Genomic DNA, 22,098 nt, shown 5'->3' with positions numbered 1-22,098 from the left:
CAGCCTGATACCTGGCCCGGACAGTCCCTGCCTGACATACAGATGAGGTGTGCCTGGGGCCACTCTGTTGACGGCTGAGGCTGCCACTCAACAGTGACTGAACACTCAGACTCTGAGCAACAAACCCAGGAAGACTGCCCCTCCCGGCTGCACAGCTGTCAGGCCACAGAGCATAATCATGGAAGAAGTGTGGTAGACAGAGACTACCACCACCGAGACCAAAGATATATATATATATATATATATACACACAGGCATATTTTTTGTACTTTTTAATGAAATGTTAATGTGCAGCCTGTGACTCATGGGAACGCAGATAAGACACTTGTGTTTTCTTGGTACCTTCAAAGTTATTCAGGAATTAAGATTCATTTTCTGACATTTTCTCTTCTTTGACACCATTTCCAATACTTTCCCTGAGCCACAGCGTAGAGCTTAGGAATTCTGTAGCTCAGAAGAAATGCACCAAACCATGGAATAAATATCCCCAGTTAGCAGGGAGGAGCAAGCTTTAAAATCCATTGGACATACCCGCTTACTGCAGAATTGAAATGATCCAAGAGATCGGTTTGTCATTTACTGCTAAATGAGAAATGGGATATCGCTGAAAGATTTCACTAGAATATATGACACGGGCTCAGATTGGGTGCTGAACCCTTCAGTAAAGGAACTATATGTGTGCACTGGACTGCAGCATGACTACATTTCAGATTTAATGAAGACATGAGCGCTCGTGTCCCTCCAGATTTACTGAGAATAGATAACCCCTCCCATCAAACCTGGTCTGATCTAAAACGCTGCAGAGGACAGTTAGAAATATACCGGTTTTTAAAACTTAGCTCTCGATTGATTTCACACCCACAGCCATGATTTTAGCACTCCAATACCTGAGCGAGAAAAGAGAAAATAAAAAGGTTCCATCAGAAATGCTGAGAAGAGGCCATTTTTATTGAAATGCTGCACATTGGCAGGACAGCCGCATGCTCGAGTTATTATGGGAATATGAAATATACTAATAAATGCAAATTGCATGCAGTGGAGATGGTGTAACAGATGGCAGACAAATAGAAATGGTGGCTCTCATCCCGAGTTCGAGTGCTATTTCTTTATGCAGGTTAAAATACATGGGAATTTTAATGGACTGAATGCACTGACAGCGAGATCAAAGATGTCCAGGGTCGTGTCAGCTAGGGGGCAAGTTATAATCTTACAATTTTAATTTCATCAAAGCTATTTTTTTGATCCAATTTGTGACTGGTATTTATTCTGCCTTAGCTATTCAATGTTTTTCATCAGTTACTTCTCTTCATGGTAGCTTGAATTGGCAGTTGTGGAATCAGCGATCCAAACAGCATCACGTCATTATGAAGTGAAAGCATATTTGGGTTGACACAACATTTCGATCCATCCACTTGATGCTGCTTATCTGGAACCTGCTCAAGGTGGCAGCAGGCTTAGCAAGGTAGTCTCGACGACCTTGTCCCCACCAACTTTTTCCAACTCCCCCTTTGGAGACATTCCCAAGCAGGATGAGATACTATTACCACTCCTCAGCTTGTTCTTCATCTACCCAAGGGTCTCCTACCAGTTCACATGCATGGATAACCAAAACTGGCTCCTTCTGATGCAAAGAAACAATGGTTCTACTTCAAGCTACCTTTTGGCTGAGACTACATGGAAAAACTCATTTTTGGCCGCTCTCTGCAATCTCATTCTTTCAGTCACTACCCAAAGCTTGCAGTCACAGGTGAGGATTGAAATGATCGACTGGTAAATCTAAAGTTTTGCCTGCTGGCTCAGCTCCCTCTTCATCACAAAGGTCTGGTAGAATGCCAGCATTGCTTCTGACGCTGCCCCAAATGACCTGTCCATCTCAAGCTCCATTTTCTATCCTCATTCATGAGCCAGGCCATCAGGCACTTGAGCTCCTCCAATCAAGCAACTTATTCCCAACTCAGAGGAAGCCATTCGTCCATCCTTTCTTTTTCTGCTAATCAGAGTCAGGTCACAGTGTGACAGGCTAGGCAGGGTAATTTAGAGGATCTTCTCTCAAGCACATTTTCCAGCTCTTCCCCGGGGATCCTGAGGCTTTCCTAGGCCAGATGAGATATGTCATCCCTCCAGTGAGTTCTGGGTCTGCCCTGCGGTCTCCTCCCAGTTGGTCGTGCCTGGAATGCACCCAGGAGGCATCGTATTAGACGCCCAACCACCTAATTTGGCTCCATCCGACATAAAGGAGCAGCAGCTCTATTCCGAGGTCTGTCTGGATGCTCTGCACCCATTCTGGGGTCATCTGATCACCTGAAAAAGAGATGGAGCACTTGTGTGAAAATGCGCCCCACCTGTGGAACCAGACTTGAGTGGGGAGGTCATGAGCGAAGGTCTGGTGGCTGTGCCTTGTTCCATGGGACTTGGCCAAAAAAAACATAGGCACAACAACATGGAGCCACGACCCTGCCAACGACCAGCCACCCGCAGCGAACGACAACAGGACTTGGTGCAATCTGTGCCAGGTGGTGGGGGAAGGTGAGGACCTGGGCATCCTGACACCTGGCATCGCATCTTGGTTCCAAGGGATCAATACACACGTCTTTTCTAATGGAACTAATGGAATGAGACTTTATTTATACGCTCGTTATTGGTCCGCAAACCAAGACATGAGTGAGGAAGATCTGCAGCAACGGGATCTGGTGAAAATCAAGATAAATCAATTCCAGCTCATTCATTAACTTGATGTAACTCCTCAATCTGAAATCAAGTGGTTTAAAGGGAAGCCTGGACCTTGGCCTGTCTTGTTCAGCCGCCTTATACATCCAAGAAAATCTGTTGTTCAGACCCATGTCTCTACCATGACGAACCTCGCAGCTAATTATGGTTTAGTTATGAGGAATAGTATGTTGTCTCCGCTTAGCCAGGACTGTATCACTGCATCTAACACTGTCCATCACAGCACCTTTGGATCATCGACTGAAATCAACAAACAGAACAAATGACAAACAAGTCCTCCATGATCACTGTTGTCATTGATATTATTTTCTGATTTTGTTGTCAGACAAAATGCCTGTAAAGCGAAGCAGTAATTTCCCCATGGCTCATAAATGCTACCTGTTAACCATCAGTAATTTGGGGGCACTGTAGCATCGACGGCATCAATCAAATCACTGTTTCATGCATGAGGCAATCTTCAGATAGCATAAATATAAACACAGGTTTGCTGCTCGCTGGCAATCGAAATCCAGTGTCCCTGTGATTACAGCAGGGATGTGGGCTGTGCGCCTGTATGGAATCGATGGCACTTAGTTTTTTGGGGTAGAGAGAGACTTTTTGAGATGTCTTCTTGCTTGTGTGGACATGTCCTCACCTCCCAGGGAGCAGTCAGGACGAGGAGGGAGGCCGAGACCGAGGAGGTCCCCTTGGCAGACCTCCAGCTCTCACTGTATTCTTGTTAAAGCTGATCAGGTGAGACAGATAAGATTTTCTTGGTTGTCCGGCACAGGGGCCTTGAACGTGGCGGGACTTCAGCCCCGTGTTAGCTTGTCGGCCTCTGAAGTGAAAATTCTATTTGCTTTAATCCGCTGCTTCAAGGGCAGAGCGCGCGATTCCGACCTTGTAGCTGAGAGGGATTCGGCGCCGTGCTAAAGGGCACTTCGGCAGGGCGAAGGCCATGAAGCTCTGCCTACAAATCGCACTTTTGTTCTCCAATAAATGCTCAAAAAAAGACTAAAAAAGTTCATGAAAGGGGGAAGACGAAGACTTAAAATTGGTGTTATTTGATATACAAACAGACGAATGTTGTATAATTTAAAAGTAATATAGCGGACGAATAATAGAGGGAGATGTAAGGCATGAAAAGGCTCTAAACAAAGAGAATACATTTAAAAGAAAAACGCTCTCAGAGATGATAATTGGATGTTTTTGATGCTTGGATAAAAGATTTGTCGTCTGCAGCTTTTATCTAACTCTAAAGTGAGAGCAAGAGGTTCAGAGAGTGTGAGAATCGCAAATTGTCTCAAGTAAAAGCAACTTTTTTTTTTAATACGCCACTTTAAGTTTGACAGGTGGAGAAACAAAAGTAAAAGAAATACAATTGAAATTTCCTTGAAGTGAATATTCTGTACTTTACTAGATCCTCCTCAAAGGCCCTCTTATGCACTTTGATAATTAGTTCAGTACTTAAAAAATCCCTCCACAAATAAAACTCAGAACTCTTTAATCCACCGCAGTAGTGTCCTGACTTTTTAAAATGTTTTCGCAATGAATTTTGAAAACAACGGGTTTTTTAATATCTGATAGTTAGCAGTGAAAGCAAAACAAGCACATCCCGTACCGCTTGCAGTTAATGCCTTTTAATGAATTGGTGAAGATTTAAGGCTTGTTATCGCACAGCATTTCCAGGAGCACACCTCCTAAAAAAAAAAAATCCTTCTGTCTCTTTCCTCGAGTCGAGTCCTCGTGAAGATGACAGCAGTAACTCTGATCACCGTAACTGTTCTTGATTGCATTTTATTGACAAACCATTTGCCGCTGCATCGACCTCCAGGGGACGTGTCATGGCTGACAATAGCCAAAAGTTTGCTGATCTCGAGGGAAGCTGCAGTTGTCTCCATTTTTGTCTTGTCAAGTTAAAAAAGTGCTGATGAACACTTTTCAGATAGCGTGTGTAATTCCACATCTCGAGATTACGATCATTATGGATTAGACGTTGTACAAGAGTCGGTTGAGCCACGTGATTGGTGAAAAGCATAATTCTCAGCGACACAGACTCTTTTCTCGCTCAAGACTTTTCCGTGCTGATTCAGGCAAAAGCCATTACACCTTACGGATCCCTTTATTAAATCAATACAGCTCGCGAAGAAGGAGCTGCATATAAAGAGAAACAGACGAGAGAGACAGAGAGAGAGAGAGAGAGAGAGAGAGAGAGTGGGGATTTTAAAAATTCAAACTCACAGTTGAGATGTGGAGAGTGAGAAAAGCAGCCGCGGATCAATCCCCGAAAGATCAGTCCCTGTGGGCCCGGTCGCACCAAAAATGTGGAGACAATTGGCGAGCAGTTAGCGAGGCCGCTACTGGGCCAACAAGTTCACACCGTATATTTAAGGAGGTGGTGAACGTTGAGTCAAATCTCATTACTGTCTGTGAACTATGTCATTTTGGTGGTGCAGTTTTAACACCAGCTGAGGAGTATCACAGCTAACACGCTACACTAGCTTCCTCCAGTTTGGACCCTTCTGTTCCCTCAAAAGCTCAGGACCGTCAAGACGACTTACTACAGAACCAATCACAATGTTAAAACAGGCCTAACCCTGACCTGTAATAAGCCTCCAGGATAAAGTCAAACTGTTGTTGTAAAACTTTGTTCAAATAAGAATTTGAAAATGTAAACGACATGTTGTCAGGGCATAAAACAAATGATCTGCAGATCTTTACTAATCCAGATGCAAGATGCCGGTCTAACAAAGGCACATCTGTCAGCTCAGAAAAGAGTCTGAGTTGAAAAATGTTAAATCCAATCCAGTGGAAAATATGCAAGTGATATTAAACTTTTCAGAGATGCTAACAAGGTACTAGAGTAATGAAAAAAAGTGCAGCGGCAAAACAACATGTCACACAAAACATGTACTTAGATCTATTTCGCCCACACAAGTGAATCTTCTGACTGATTGATTGTTAAATAAATGTCGGTGTGACCAAACCAAAATACTTTTGGTATATTTACTCAAGCAGAGCACATGCGAGGCTTTCAAGTATGCATACTGTCAAATGACAAAATGATCAAAGATGTTCTATTGCTGTTCATTCTGGGATGCATCACCATCGCACCTACAAATGTCGCCTCTCTCATGTGATGACAGCTCCTCACAATGTTACACCGACGTCACCGTCATCAAATAATCATCATATGGGGACCTTCCTAAAATTGCAAAGCACAAACACACACACACACACACACACAGCCGCTGTGCAGCCATGAAGAACTGAACAGTTTAGATTGTACCATAAAATTGCCTGGATATAAAGCTATCATGCTCCATCCTTTCTGTCACACTTCCACTCCCAGCCTCCTCAGATGAAGCCTCCGCTACCCGACCCCTTCTTTTTCTTCTTCTTTTTCTTCTTCTTCTTCTTCTTTGTGCCTCCTTCATAAAGCAGAGAGGATACTGAAGTAGGAGTGAACACAGTTTTCTAAATAAAGGCTTTATTTAGCAGTATCTTGCGCTAAATAACCTCCAACACTGCACGTAAACTAATATGATGACAGCAGGGTTTGTGACAACAGCGGGAACAACACAAACCTAATTAAACACATTAACGCATTAACGCACACATGTGCTAATTAACTCCCACCTTGCACTTGGCATTTACATGAACCACCGTATGTAGATTAAAGTAAACTCAATTTAATTTAATTAGACTAAACCTGAGCAACAATAAGTATTTACAAAGTGCTGAGAAAGTACACGTGAGCTTGGAAGACGTTTCATCTGAACTTAATGCCAGGCTCCATAAGGCTTTTATAATCACTACATTTAATATGTTTTTCTAGCTCTGTAAGTTACTAGCATAGGAAAACAAGACTATCCTGAATGATGTGACGACCAACAGTTTCAATCTTTCTTAGAAATCATCTTTTGTCAGCCATTTTGGCACGCTGCCTCTGCTTTTTGTTTCTTTCTTAACAGGGACATTCTCACAAACTCCTCCACCGTCACCATGTCTGTTGTCGTCAGTAGCTCTTGACTCTCTGTTGACGACCCTCTGATAAATGTTTTGCTCCACATATCCAGATAAACATACTTGGTAGTAAATAAGCTTCAAGGAGACCTATTATGTTTTTTTCCTTCTTTTTATTTATTTATTTATTTTTTTAAAAACTGCTCCTGAAGTGCCTGAAAAGCACCATCTTCTTTGTCAGTGTGAAGCTCATTGAAGGCTGAAACATGACAGAGTCAGCTGGAGACGAGGTGAGAGCTGCAGGCTCAGACGTGTGTGAGCTGACCAATCACAACAGACCAGGTATTCTTAAAGAGGACAGCATGTATCATTTTACAACAGTAAAACTATGAATCTGAAAATGCCTCCTTTTCTATATATCGCATGAATGCGAATATTCAGAAAAGCGTCTTTCTAATTGTCTAATTAGGAAGGAAAAGCATGCAGCAGGATTATTAGAGCTCAAGGACACACACACACACACACAATGCACATAACTTTCTGCTTGTTCACAAGAAAAGTCCACAGGGTACCTTTAAGCTAATTAACATTATTTCCAGACAAAACCCGCAGAACTGTATTTTACCCTCACATTGTTAGGTACAACCTCGTCGGAGAGAAAAGCGCAGGTCGAATAAATAATGACTTGTAAGAACGGCTGGGAGATGAGCCGCGGTGCGTTCGCCAACATGCAATTCAGATTCCGGTTACATAATAAACACAGGCACCTTGTTAAAAGCTGAAGAGTCGGAACGCCAACCCGTTCATCAGAGGAGGGGCTTTCTTGTCTGAGGTCTCTGCGTCGTGTCAGACTGAGGGCAGATAATGGAGACACCCTGCACTTTGTGGTGTCAATGGTCTACTGCTGGGAGGCTCCATAATAAGTCCCACTGTGTATTTTCCTCTGCACATCTCCAAGCCGGCTGTGGGGCTTTTTTAAAAAAAATTTTTTTTATACATGTGCTCAGGAAATGTGAGGAAAAACACCAACACAAAATGGTAACGTGTTCACTTAACCTCCGTGCAGTTAAGAGCAGCATACGGTTGGTGCGTAACATCATCTGCTGTGTTTGTGAGCGCTCTGTTGTCAAGAGAAACAAATGCAACAAACTGACAGGAAATGTGCTCTCTGACATCTGTACATCAATGTTTTTTTTTATTTCCGTCTCTGATTGAAGTCCGCGAAGGACCGTGAGCTTTTTTTTCCCCCTGTTTCTTTATTCATAACGTGAACTGCACTCTTTCTCTGCAGGGTGATTCTCCCCCCCCCAAAGCTATATGTACTCATGTCACGTTGCATTTCAGCAGCTACATGTTTATCACAGCAATCCAGGTTAACTCGAGTGGACTCGTGTGGCAGTCAGTCCATGAGGTCTCGCAGGACACTGGTCGAACTCAACACCCTACTCCTGCCTGTCCAATCCCCCTTAAATCCTCTGGAGTACCTTGTGCTATTGGCCGTGCCAGTGGAGAGCCAAAACACTGTGGCTAATGCTGCGGCACTGTGGCACCTAATATCCCTGGGTGATTTATTATTATCTGAATTTTTAGAGTCGGGAATTGAGGCCAAGGTCAGTGGATCAAATGGGATTTGCGGTTAGTGAAATGTCAGTCTGATCCAGGCGTCGAGCCCAGCATGGGATGATACAAACGTACAAACACCCCCCGGGGGGATACAGGCGCGCTCGCTCTCCCGCTTTATCGACACAAACACACTACAGGTGTCCGAGCTCATCACCCCGACGGCGGCTCTCATTGAAAACATTTAGATCACGCATGTTTCTCCCTGACCCCTGAAGAGCTGCACCTCGGTTGCCTTAAAATCTAAAGCATTCATCTGTATCTGTCTCTCTGCAGAGGCGAGCGTCCTTGATGTTTTATATCAGCGCTTTTCAATTACAAATTCGCCTGGGCGAAATTCTAAAACCACAAATGAAGCGAAGTATCAATGCACCAGATGTTTTCAGTAGGTTATATTTTTAAACCTTTTGTGGAGCTGCAGCAATTATTCAATATGCGGTGTGATTATTGATTGAGTCATATTTCAAGCAAAACAAACATTTCCTGGTTCTGGGGTCTTAAATGTGAGGATTTGCTGCTTTTCTTTGTCATTTGTGGTTGTGAATCAACAGTCTTTGGGTGTTGGACCCGTTGGTTGGACAAAAGACGATGCAATGACACAATTTCATTCAGAATTGTGTTGATTAAGACTTTTTAAGACACGTTTTAACATCTTCTGGTTGTGATGATCTGCTGAGATCGACCGTGTCCGGTTCTTTCATGACGATGTACGTGACCCGCAAGGAGGCATTTTTAAAACAACATAAATGCAAACCTGTCTCCTGGCAATGTAAAAAGGTCAAACGTCTATTGTGAGAATGGCGTGTGTGGGGAAAAAAAAACTGCATATGCTAATGCTAATTTGCTAAATGCTAATAACATTGCAGAAAGAGCTGATCCTGACAGAAGAAGATGAAGCTTGATGATTTTTGTATTTTGTCTCCTACCTCGTACTCCACGTACTCCTCCTCCTCCACCTCGTACGACACGGTTTGGATCTTGACGTGTTCGCCTTCTTCCAGCAGCTTCGCCTGGGGATCCTCCGTGCCGGGCGTGTCCGCCCCCGTTGTGTTGGACGCCTCCTTCGCCTTCTTCTCCGTGAAGGTGGTCTCACAGCACTCGCTTTTGTATTCCTTAGCCTTGATGCTGCTGCTGTCCTCCTTGTACAGGATGAAGTTGGGTCTGTAGAAGGCCTCCACCGCCAGGTGCAGCGAGGTGGCGTCCAGAAGCTGCTGCGATTTCACTTTCCCATTGGTATTGTAACTACCTCCGCTCACTACGTTGCCGTTGTTCACCTTTCCTCCTCCTCCTCCACCTCCTCCTCCTCCTCCCTCACCTCCACCTCCTCCGCCAGCGAAGTAGTTAATGATGTTTTCCTGGTACTGGTTATTGGGGAAGTCGCCCCCGTAACCGTTCACCATGTGCTTACTGTTTTTGTCCAACAATGGATTCTGCAGCTCGCTGAGATTCTCCATAGCAACAGCGGGTCACCAGGTGAGCAGGTGGAGTCTATCAGCGCGACGAGACGGGGGAATGTGACGGGTGGAATCAAAAAACAGGACGTGCTCCTCAGATGTTGTCGGCGAAGGTGTTAACGGCACTCAGCGCTCAGCCTTCTGAGATCTGAAGAGGGAGAAAAAAAAACAGGAACAGAGAAATGGAGAGGTTTTTTTTTTAGATTGAGTGAGTATAAAACTCTGGAAGGAGGATCACTTGCTCGCGATCAGATCAAAGTTTAGCCGTCGTTCGCTCGGCAGCAACAACTTTTCACAGCATCCAGCTCGTCAGGAGCTTTAGCCCGCGAGACGACTCAATTAACTTTCATTTGCTTCCTTAGTCTTGGCATGTAAAGTAAAAGACACACACGCAGGCACACATATCAACACTTTGCTATCTGAGATAATATCATTTCATTGTCGCTGCTCTGTTGTTCGGGTCTTATTAAGTGTCATCAGCCTCACTTCCTCATATGGATTAGTTGAGTCACAGCTGAGAGGGCTGTTATCTTCCACACTCAAATGTCTTCGCTCTGTGGATATATGATATGAGTTAAAAGACAGGTAGAAGATGAGCATCAAAGACACAATCTGACATCTTTCCATGGATCGCCACTGGCCAGAGAGATCTGTAGCTACTAAGCAACTTAACATAACTGTGAAATATAATCACAACTGGCTCAACTTCAGTCAGTCTCGATTTTTATGTGAACTTTGTGGAAAATCTCATCCCGTCAGCAACTGATGAATCAAATGCTCTGTCAAAGAAAAGCAAAAAAAAAAAATATTGCTAACTGTAGGTTCTGCGGTCCATCCAATCGTCTTAACTGGCCCAAAAAAGATCAGACAGGTTACCTGGCTGTTTACCTATGTAGAGTTTTCCAAATGGCCAAGCAGATGTATTCCTAAAGCTACCAGCGAGCTAGTGGCACAAGAAAGGGCCTGATAAACACAGTGCTGCAGCACACTGCCTTTAGCGGCTAACGTTAGCACAAAGCATACACCTGCAGTACAGCAGCAAGAGGGACTGTCACACCTGGCAGCCTACATGTTATGTTACATGACAGGTATTTTTCTTGTGTTTCAATGACTGAGGCATTTACAGAGTTGTTTGTTTCTGTATTTATTTGATTAATAAAGCTAAGGGAGCTCACTGAACGTACCAAACTGTCTGCTGGTCAAAATTAAGACCAAGACTTCAGGTAAATGACTTCCAAAATAAAACAAGTATGACAAATTCAGCAGTGTTTTAATTCTGAGGTGATCATTAGTGATCCATTTTAGTATTCACTTGGTTAAATAATAATAACCTCTCACCTTTAATGTAGGCAGGGCTGTACAAATATATGGTTTACAGCCTGTAGAACCTGCATCAATCAAACTTTAAAATACTGTCGGCAACCGTACAGTGAGGCTGATATTTATTAACGCGGAGAGCAGCCCGCGGCGAGGCCGAATCCGGCTGTAAAATGATGCATCTACTTTACATTTAACGATCAAAAGCGCCAAAAAAAAAAAAAGAAACTTTCCCTCCCAGCTATTTGCACGCTGTAAAAAATAACCTCTGTGCGCTCTCTGCCCCCCATTTGTCACCGTAACCTTTGTCTGATTAATCTGCGTTTTAAAAATAGAAATGCCAACAGCAGATTATTTCTTGGGGTTCCCGACCCCAATCGTGCATACTGCACAATTTCAAAAATGCTTAAAGGTATTTCCAATTGACGACAACAAGATTACCCATAATACAAAAATATCACTGTGATGATGGGATATGGATAATCGTCTGTTGGCGCACAGGTTAATAACTCGGGGATGATTTGTGTGTTTTTCTTGATCCGCTGGTTATTCACGATCAGTAAACCTCTTCTGATTCTTTTTTTTTTTTTTGCTTTGGCTCTAGATTGTGTTCTGTACATTGATACAAACAGAACAGACGTCCAGTGTACACGGCCGCACACAAGAGGTTCAGGGGAAGTAATGAAAAAATCAATGTCTCTCCTCCTTATTTCCTGTATTACAATTTCTTATGTTATTGGATGTTATGGGACTCTACTCCTCATCCTCGTCCCTTCACTTTCAGTGCATCTTACATACCCTTACTTTTTGTGTTGCAGTTCTTTCACTCTCTCTTTCTGTTCCTCGTCCCCCTCCCCCGACTGCCAACGTGGGTTTTTTTTGGTTTGCTATACTTTTTCTTGTTTTCTGCCCCATGAATAAAATACAAGCCTCCGGATGCTCGCGGGCATCCTGGAGCTCAGTAAGCACCGGACAAGCCAACAAAAGTTTTTTGTGCCCCCCCCTCCAGGTTGGACCTCCTGCATCTCAGTGCTCCTGCTGACATTGTTGTTCCATGCCAGTGCACCCTTTGGGTCGCGGTACTGGCTCGAGGGGGATCGTGCACTCACGCAGCTCTTCGGTCCGTGAGCACTTAGAAATTCTCATGAAAAACTAAAGACGAGCAGGTGCTGAGGTTGCTGTCTGCGGAGGATGTCGCACACTGCTGCTTTTTTTTTGGTCGGGGGGGCAGGATGGTCTCCACCCTCCTCCTGCTCGCTCCAGAGGTGATGATTTGTTGATGAGAATTGGTCGGGACCTCACTGGGTGGGGTGGTGATAAATAATCAAGACAGATTTTGTGGACATGAACTGAATCTGTTTATTGGCTCTAACTGGGCGTCAAAGACAACTTTTTACGTAACACACCCTCGTGAGTTTTTAAAATGTCAGAAGACATTTTTTTCAAATCAAAGGACAGATGAAGTTAAAGCGGCAGCTCCGGATGGGATTTTAGCATCAATAAATCACTACTACATTAATAGTGAAGCGCTGCTGTGATCAGCATAATCACGTGAGACAGTTTGCAAGAGGACAAGCTACTTCTACTGGTTTTCTTTACTACAGCTGTAGATCTGATGGTGGAAACCCTGCAGCTCTGAGAGACGCAATGCAACGAAATATGATTAATTTCATTTTCGATGAAAAGACTCATTTTCGGGAAAAAAACATTGTCGGCAGGCATTGTATCTGTTTCCTTAATCTGTGTCAAGCAGTGAGTTCATTGGCATTGATCCGTTTGGACAGAACAGAAAACAAAATGGGCATTTTTGCCTGAGGCTCCACCATCTGCCTCGGTTAAAAACGGACTTCTTCAGCTTTGTTTAGAAGAGCAACATCCTGTGTTGTGTTGTACAAGTGCAACATCAAACTCACTGAGGCTGCACATTTTTTTTTAAAAGGTGCAATATGTAGCTCCTTCAGGAATTTACTAAAAGTAGAAACAGAAGTTAGCGGACTAACCAGCTCTCCTTCCCTTTTTCCACACCAGCTGACCAATCTGGACCGCTAGCAAGCTAACAGCATGAGTTAGCAGCAGTTAGCAGCACTCTGGTGATACGCTGCCCCCTGTTTGTTTGGAGTTCAAGAGCTTTTTCCAATCTTAACAAAAGGTCTCACCTTTAAACAGGGGCACTTTATTTACATGTGGTGCTGTTTAAATGCTTATCAGAACTTCTGGAATCAGTCCAGCAGATCACCTCAGTGACGACCAAATGTAATCCTTAGGGGCAACTCCGACTGTCACAGTAAGAACCACTAAAAGTGGTTGTTTTTGCCACTGACAGGCTGAAGTTGTGTGAAGAAAGTGTTTCCTTTTGTTAAAGAGCAACTTCTTTTTGTAACCACAAATACAAGTCAAGCTCCGGAGTTTCCCAAGGTGAATTGTTGCACTTGTTGCCTCATCTAGACAGTCAAAGTCAGGTAAATGTTCAGCCGTGACCTTGGACAAAGAAACAAGAACTGGCTGTCCGTTTCCCTCGGTAAACTCCAAACTCCTCTCCGACTCTGAGGATTTCACAGTGAGACTCCTTCCAGAGCGAGACATGTTGTCAGACTCTTCAAACCTCAACCTGTCAGTTGCACAAAAAAAGGACTTTTAGTGGATGTGACTTTGACTTTCGCAGTTGCCCCAAATGATTACACTTTAACCACTGTAGTAGCGTGGCGGCTGTCAGCTGAGGTGATCGACTGGACCAATCCCGGTGGCAATTTATAATAACCACCATTAAATGGTTTTTAGTTAAATGTGCGATGTGTGAGAATTGGTCAGCTGTCCAGCTCCTACTCCAGACACAAACGGGGCAGCATATCACCAGAGTAACCACAAACTGCTGCTAACTGTTAGCTTGGTTAGCTGAGCATCTAGCGGTGTTGGCGTTAGCACTGTACCACGGGACCTTGGAGCTGGACTGGACAGACTGGGGACAGCTGGGCTAGCATGCTAACATAAGTCGGGGTCATAATAGAGCTTGTGTTTACAAACCTTTCCAATTGCTTAACACATGTTATAAGAAGCATTTCATCGTTTAGCAGTGAAGTAACTATCAGCTAATGTCAAATTAACTATTATTTGACCCATTTATTAATAACGTTTATCATAAAGTATTAATCATTTACACACCAACATGTGAAATTAAAGGTCACAGTTGGAAAACACTGGAATTCTCCTTTGTTCATAAAATTGCAGCTTCTGTGATTTTGATTTTTGCCCCTGGCCAAACTGCAGTTCAATAGATTTCTTATTAATTGCGCACCGTCGTCTAGCCTCGGCATCACTGAACAGCATGTTGCTTCTCCAAACAAAGATTTGAGAGTTTTCTAACAGGGGGCAGATGGTGGAGCCGCTGACAAAAAAAGAAAAGAAAAAAAAAGAAAAAGAATCCCATTTTGTTTTTCTCTCCTGTCCAAACAGATCAATGCCAATGAACTCACTCTGGCTGAAACCGTTGAAGGCTGCAGATACGGAGGCTGTCATGCATATAGCCGTAATAAGTATTCTTCTAAGTACTTCCCTGTTTCTGCCGCTGTAACACTCCCGACTCTGCACAAACGCTACAAGCTGACAGCGGATTACTTTTCGTGTCATTACTTAGGGATGACTCGGAGTAAAAATCTTTTTGGTGTTGTCATGCTTCCAGATACTTTGCTGCTGTGTTGTTGGCGCAGAGAGGGGGGGCTATATAAAAAAAAAAAAAAAAAAAAAAAATATATATATATTTTGTGCTCGATGGGAATTTAAGTGTGAATAAGCCATTTTCGGTGCAGGCTGAGCAATATAGGACACCCCCAGACTCGGAGGAGCGAGAGTGTTGTGGAAATATCCAGCGTCCCTGGGTGTTTATCTGCATGCGCATGTGTTTGTGGGCGTTTGTGTTCGGTGCATGTAACGGCTGTGAGTAAATATACGTGTGTGTGTGTGTGTGTGTGTGTGTGTGTGGTGTGGTAAGTGGGTGGATGTGTTTGCGAGACAAAGAGAGAAGAGAAGAGAAGAGAGAGGGGGAGATCGTACTTATATGTGATTCTCTGGTCGAGTGCATGTTCGACAGGGAGGTATGAAGAGCTGGGAGGTACTGCTGAAAGCGAAATGAGGCAGAGCAAAAATGCCGCCGCAAGGAAAACACCTCAGCGTGACAGCGGCGGCTCGAGCGCCGAGGCCCCGGTGGTGTGCTGGTGGTGCAGGAGAGCCCAGAGGTGTCTGACAGGGGGGGGCTAATAGATTAGTGAACAACCTGTAAGCATCCAGGTGCGCGCTGGGTAAGGGCGAGAGCGCAGCATCGCTAACATGGCAGCCACGCCGATACGCCTGTGCTCCTCAACCCCATTAGACTCCAGTCAGCACACTCTATTTCCCCGTGTCAGCCCGGTGCCAATCAACCCCCGGACCTCTGACCCTGAAGCCGAGAGCGGGTATTATCAGCCGGGCCTGGAGGCCAGCGCGGCGAGATGCAGCTGAATACCAATGTGTCTTATCTGTCGGCCATGTTTACCCACCCATTTCATCCATCTCTCTCTCTCTGTCTGTGTCTCTCTCGCAGCTTTTCCTGGATACCACATGTGGGGATCTGCTCACCGCGCTCGACAACAACAACTTCATCTCCCTGTAATCTCATTTGCCAAGCGGAGGCTGGCGTATAATATGCATAATAAGGTAACGTCAGGTAGTTATTGATGAAGGCAGGTTCAGGATAACGCACGAGAGAAACGCCAACCAGCCCCCAAACTATTTCTGCCGGTGGACCTCACCCCCCCTCGCCCCACCCCGGTCCCGGCACATGAAAGCCCACCGACAGATTAAGCCACAGGAAAAAAAAAAGGATGAAGTGAGTAATGGGCTTAAAACTGTGTTGACTGATCCCTTTATGAACCATTATCATCAAAGGAGACTGTGTAGAATGTCATAATCCACTTGAAATTAATCTGAGTCCTAACTCCTGTGTCAGCAGCCGCCGCTGATAGTCTGCCCCCTCCGTCGGCTCGGCGTCTATCTGCGGAGCTGATAAAGCGTTCGACTCTCAGCGAGGAGCCTTTCCGACCGAGGACTCGGCAGTCACACTCTTATCACGCGGCTTAGCGTCTTAAACACCTCCGTCAGATGAGTTCTCCAGTGTTCCTCGATTCGGTCCTCCGTTTAAAAATCTCAGCCACGTGTGTTTGAATAATTCAGTGAGGAGACGGCTGTCAGCAGCGGCCGCGTACACTGTTGCTACAGTGGTTTGTTGTTAGTGAGAGGCACGTCAGGATAGATAGCCAGACAGACGCAGCGGTGGACTGGTGAAGAGAAAAGGCCCCAGCTGTTTGAGGTGGGGCACTGGAAGGGCAAGCCAAGAGGGCACTTTACCATGTTCTATCTACATTAGGGGCATCCAGAAGGGCAGCGTTCTAACATGGGGGCACCATCAGTAGAGGGCTACAGGGGTGAAATAAAAACCTAAAATAAAGGGCACCAGCTGCTTGTGGTGGAGCACCAGGGCATCCTACAGGGCATATTTTAGCTCCCATGGGGGGGGATCCAAAAGGGCAGCATTTCTTTAAAAGATCGGGGCACCAGGGTTGGCCATGGCCCCTCTCTCCCCACTCCGAGGACCACAAGTGGATAGATACATAGATGCAGTGGTGGACTCAGGATGTTTGAGGGAGACGGGTGGGGGTGGGGGGGAAACAGGGGGTCACCAGCTGTACGCAGTAGGGCACTTCATCAATGTTTTATGCATCCAAAGGGGCAATTTTGGTGCATTTTTTATGACATTGGGGACATGAAGTGTGGACCGGATTAACTCTGGAATAAATCTGAGAACAAAAAAAAGAAAATGCATTTCCTCAACGTGCAGCTGAGGCTCCGAGTTGGGAACCAGCTGCTTTCTAGCGACAGTTTTTAGAATCTGTCAGAGGCTGCTGTTCAGGCAGACCTGAGACCGCTTGTGCCGTCCCAATTGTTGCAGGCGAGGTGGGGATTGATAGCTCTGTGTGTGTTCGAGTGTGTGTGTGTTTTGAGAGAGCGATGCCATAAGCTCCTTGCTGCATGCCTCTTTAAGCTGCTAAACCTTGACTGAAACAATCACCCTGCTTTCTCTCCACACAATGACAGACTGCATGCATACAAATGGAAAAATTACACCTGAAGGAACATCACAGACCAACAAACCGCTCCTATTTCCTTTTCTTGGCTTCTTTGTTTACAGAGTGGAACATATTGTTGAATGCACTCTCTGGAACAAGTGCTCCGGACCAGTCTGTACCCAGAATACATACAAATGAAAGAAAAAGGCGCTATGAGAGCACACAGAGTGACTGGATGACTTCACGCCTGACACACACACACACACACACACACACACACACAAAGTGGATTAATGCTCCTCCATCAGTCGCAGGTGGGAAACTGTGTGCGGAGTTCTTCATCAGCATCATCCTCCATCACAACAGACACAATGCGCTGCGGCGCTCCGCCAACACTGAGGCATGACCGTGCGTAAAATGTGAGAACAGATTTTATTTTATTTATTTATTTATTTATTTATTTTTTTGCGTGAGGACAGTTAGACGATTTCTGATAACATGTTTTAAAACAAGGACAAAAACAAAACAGAACAAAAAAAGCAATCATAAAAAAAACAAAGAAAAAAAACCAGTAGTTTGAGCATCTCTTACCTCTGAGTTCTTGACAATCCAGAAAATATTGTTTGGAAGCTGCGAACACTCGCCTGTTTCCGCCTGTACATTATGGCTGCTGAAGGTGTCGCCCGGGGAGGGTGAAAAAAGAAGAAGAAGAAAAAGAGAGGGACATTTCTCAAGACTTTCTCATTTTGAAGAAATAGCCAATCACTCCGGGCGAACAGGTCTCCTGCTCGGCGAAACGCGCCGCCGTCACTCTCCCCGTGTAATCTGTCTCTCCTCTGTGTGTGTGTGTGTGTGTGTGTGTGTGTGTGTGTGTGAACGCGAAGCTCTCCTTCAGCCCGGTAGAGCGGTTTTTTTTTCTACCTTGAGAGTCGACTGAAATGTTGAAAGTTGAAACACCGTCAATACAGAGAGAGAGAGAGAGAGAGAGAGAGAGAGAGAGAGAGAGAGAGAGAGAGAGAGAGAGAGAGAGAGAGAGAGGTTCAGACGGCCCCGGATGGAGAGAGGAGGGAAGCAGTCCGATGCGCGTCTCGCACTGTGCGTAAAAAGAGGGGCAGGAAAAAAAAGAAAACAGCGTCCAGCCTCCGTGCGTGCGCCCACATCCACTGTCTACATGTGATCGAGGTTAATCTTCTCTTAGAGCTTATGTTTTTTCGGTTTGTGGTTGTTTTTATTATTTTTTTTTCTCCTAACCCCACCATGCAAATCGCCAGCAGGCAGCAGCATCCACACAATGTAAGACACCTCCTCGGTTTTGATTCAGATCTCACAGCCTGTCAGGCAGAATGTTATATAAGGAGAGGGGGAAAGACAGAGCTGTCAGAAAGGATTCTGATTAAAGGGAAGGGTTGGTGAGGGCTGTCATCTCTCAGGAGTTTTTTTTTTTTTTTTTTTTTAGTCCCCTTTTTCCTAAACAGCCACTACAATTACTGTGAGAGGGCCTCTGATGTCTGCTGTGAGCTCTGCTAATTTGATTTGTCCAAGTGGACGACAATAATGTCAGCGAAAGCACCAGCTGACATTTTTGTTTCTTTCTTTTGCGGCACTCAAATTAGCCACTTTAACTTTTTCCTCCGTTTTGGAAAATAGACCCAGAGAGTTGGAACTAATGAATGTTTCTGACTTTAAAAGGTCCCGAAAAGCTGGTTCCTCCGTCAGCTCCTCGTTCTGAGCGATGGTCACAACAACTAAAACCTCCTTCCGGCAGGAGTCACAGCAGCTTCGTTCTGTTTTTACAGGACTGATTTGTTTTTCTGTTTCTCCAACTGGCTGGTTTGAAGTGGGCGGGGCTCTGTTGGATAAAGGTGATGTCACATATGTCGCTGCACCAATCAGGTTTAAGCAGCGTTTTAATCAGAACATTGTGATGTTTGTTGTTGCCGGGCCACAGCTGATCAAACTCCGGTCAAAATGCTCCGACGCAGTGAGATTAGTTGAGTTTTGACTGAATTCTGAATACGTGTCACTCAGAATGTTTCATTTATTTTAGAAAACATTCACTTCTGTCATTCCTTATAACCAGTTACCTCAAAATGACAAAGTAAAGTAGAGAAATCATTTTAAGTTGCTAAAACTTCTTAGCTTGCACAACTTAATTCTGAGGCAATCAAGTTCGTGAGTTTCTTTAAAGCAAAGTTAACTTTTAGGATGCTGTCGAGAAAATTATAAGTTATGAAGTCAACAGTTACAATAACAATAATCAGACAGAGGCGCTGACATTTTGCTTTAATTGAAAATGATTTGCCGCCTGTGCTAACCATCAGCTAGCTACGATTAGTCGGACACATCGAGTCGGCCTTGTGCACGTCCTCTGATGATGATGGTGACGAAATGTGTGCGTCCACTATTGACATTCAAAGGAACACCTATCAATATCAGGGCTGAACCTGCGAGCTGCCCCCCCCCCCAGCTTGAACATATCAATCAAATAAATACACAATAATCAATACGCGTGCACGTGAGCCTGTGTAACCATTACAAACAGACTTCTTAATCATTTATTATGTATTTCAACCTTCCTCTAGTCTGATGGCTGATTAATCACCATAAACCTCCTCTCATCAGTATCAATATCTTGCTTTCTGTGCCCGTGTGTGTGTGTGTGTGTGTGTGTGTGTGTGTGTGTGTGTGTGTGTGTGTGTGTGTGTGTGCGTGTGTGTAAAATATCAGATAGGACATTTAATCTGCATGTGTTCCTCTCTAACTTTGGTCTTTACCCTCTAAATAGTTCTGCAGAGCTCTGACATCGTCTCCTTGTCTCGAATGTCTTCTCCTTGTTGGTGCAAAATGAAAAACAACTGACTACATTCACACAGCGGCCATTTTTCACCCAAGTCGTATAAACGTAGTGAATTTGACAGATCGTTGTTATGTCCCTGGTCTCTGATCGATCAGCAAATGAAAAGAGGATTGGTAGGAAAAAAATCTGGTTGGATATTGAACCATACTTCAAGGTGAAAACTACATATTTGATAACCCATCAGCTGACGTTACTCTGTAGCTAACATTATCATTTGATTATGTCCACTGTGTTTCTCTTCTAGGGTTAAATAAATGTGTCCAAGACGTGTGTTGATGTTTTTTAACTCAATTACGGCTGTCCTCAGTGTGTACAAGCTAGGAAGCGGTTGAACGACAGCATTGGATGTTCTCTAACGGAAGGGAAACTGCTGATCAAATACGTTGTTTTTACCTTGAAATACAAGGTAAAATGTCCCTCAGAAGTTTTCTAATTCATCACCGTATCAGTTGCTGATCAGTTAAGAAGCGCTGTAACGATGACAATTTGTCAGATGCCAGGTGTTTATAGGACTCGCAGTGTGGAACATTTTAGTCGGTGTAAAATGGCTGCTGTCTCGTTTAAGTCTATAAACTTGGAAGTTGGACGTACGTGTTTCTTAGTCTGACGAGTTCTGTGTGCACATATTTAGCTTGTTTTTGGTCCACATGAGATGTTTTTAACCAGGAGTTCAATCGAGGCGAGACATTACTGCAGGAGAGTGCGACTTGAAGAGAATAAGATCCCAGCGATATCTCCGAAAGCATTTAGACTGATAGGGAATTCTATTAACGGAGCGTGGAAATGAAAACTGGAGAGCGTTCCCGACTGTTGTTTCTGAACGTGCTGCAGATTTCACTGCTGGCTGTAGACTCGCAAGCCTGATGTCATTATAAAAAGCAGTGTTGTGATTTAAAGTATATAAAATATATGTCTGAATATGTTATTATGTGTGTAAAATTAGAAATATATTCTCATGTGCAGGCTGTAACTATCTAAAAGGTGTCGTTCATGCTCCGAATGCTAATGAAGGTCATTACTTAAAGTTCAGGGCAGCCTTCACGGGGTTAATGCGCGGATCAAGCAGCTCATTTAAGTGAATGAACTTCAAAAAGGTAGCCAGGCACCTGGTGTGAAAGCTCATATCATTATCTGGGATCTAAATCTTCTTTAAGTGGAGTCCTGACCACAATCTTGTCAGTTTGATCTCTGGGAGGAAAAAAAAAAAAAAAAAAAGGGGCTCCCACGTTCTCAGCAGGAGGAACTGTGGTATTGACACTTCCTCTTTTTCTTTTTGGAGTGCAGTACGCCAATTTGGGCTTTTGTGCACCGGCGAGCAACACGCGGAGAGAAAGAGAAAAAAAAAAAAAACGGGTCAACAAACGAGCCAGAAGAGTGAGAGGTTCAGAGATAGTCCTGTAACAGCGATCACTGCTGAGGATGGCCGACGTGGTGGGGGGGTTGAGAGGAAAGAGGCCAGGCACGAAGGGAGGTGTCTCTGACAGGCTGTGTAATAGCCTGAGCGTTCTGAAACACTGATCACACCTACGTTTCATCATTTTTTTTTTCCCCCCACACCACCCTCCGCTCTCACCCCGCAATGCTTCCTGTTATTTGTCTTTCTCTCTCCCCTAACTCAACACGGCTGCAATCATATCTGACAAATAGATTCAGATCCGACTGTCCAGCAGCACTCAGGACCTCATCAGAAACCCATCAATCACAGACACCACACGCAGCTTCTCCTCCCTCCCCCTTCGGTACTTGCGCTCCGGGCCCGGCTTGACCACCGAACTTGCCATCACGCCACAGAATATTTTTTTTTTTCCCGCTCGCTCGGTGGAGGAGGGGGTGGGGGCGGGTGGTCGCTCGGCTCGCCGCCGTGCCCCGCGGGCGTGCCTTGCATTGCAGATGGGCTGCGAGATCCAATTTGTTTGTGTTGAGATGACTCCAATTCCGTTGCCACAGAACATTAGGGCCGGCAAATTAATATCCCTGGGCTCGGCGGCTCACACGTCGAGACAGGAGACAGGCACTCTGGGATAATGGCACGTGCACGGAGAGAATTCGTGAAGACCTGAGGTGTGTTGTCTCTATAAACCCC

General features: G+C 44.7%; 1 protein-coding gene across 1 annotated transcript in view; it reads right to left on the bottom strand.

Moving 5' to 3' along the window:
• The window catches only part of syndig1l (synapse differentiation inducing 1-like), a 43,071-nt gene extending 24,964 nt beyond the window's left edge, over window positions 1-18,107 (bottom strand). Inside the window, exons 1-2 of the mRNA XM_037085453.1 lie at window positions 17,750-18,107; window positions 9,219-9,894 (exon numbers count right to left, since the gene is read on the bottom strand). Coding sequence (XP_036941348.1) covers window positions 9,219-9,746 — 528 coding nt within the window. The 5' untranslated portion in view covers window positions 9,747-9,894; window positions 17,750-18,107. The remainder of the gene's footprint in view (window positions 1-9,218; window positions 9,895-17,749) is intronic.
• Window positions 18,108-22,098: the final 3,991 nt, after the last annotated feature.

The sequence above is a fragment of the Acanthopagrus latus genome, chromosome 22 (genome assembly GCF_904848185.1).
Source record: "Acanthopagrus latus isolate v.2019 chromosome 22, fAcaLat1.1, whole genome shotgun sequence".
In the NCBI taxonomy this organism is placed as follows: Eukaryota; Metazoa; Chordata; class Actinopteri; order Spariformes; family Sparidae; genus Acanthopagrus; species Acanthopagrus latus.
This window is presented reverse-complemented; position numbering and strand designations above follow the sequence as displayed.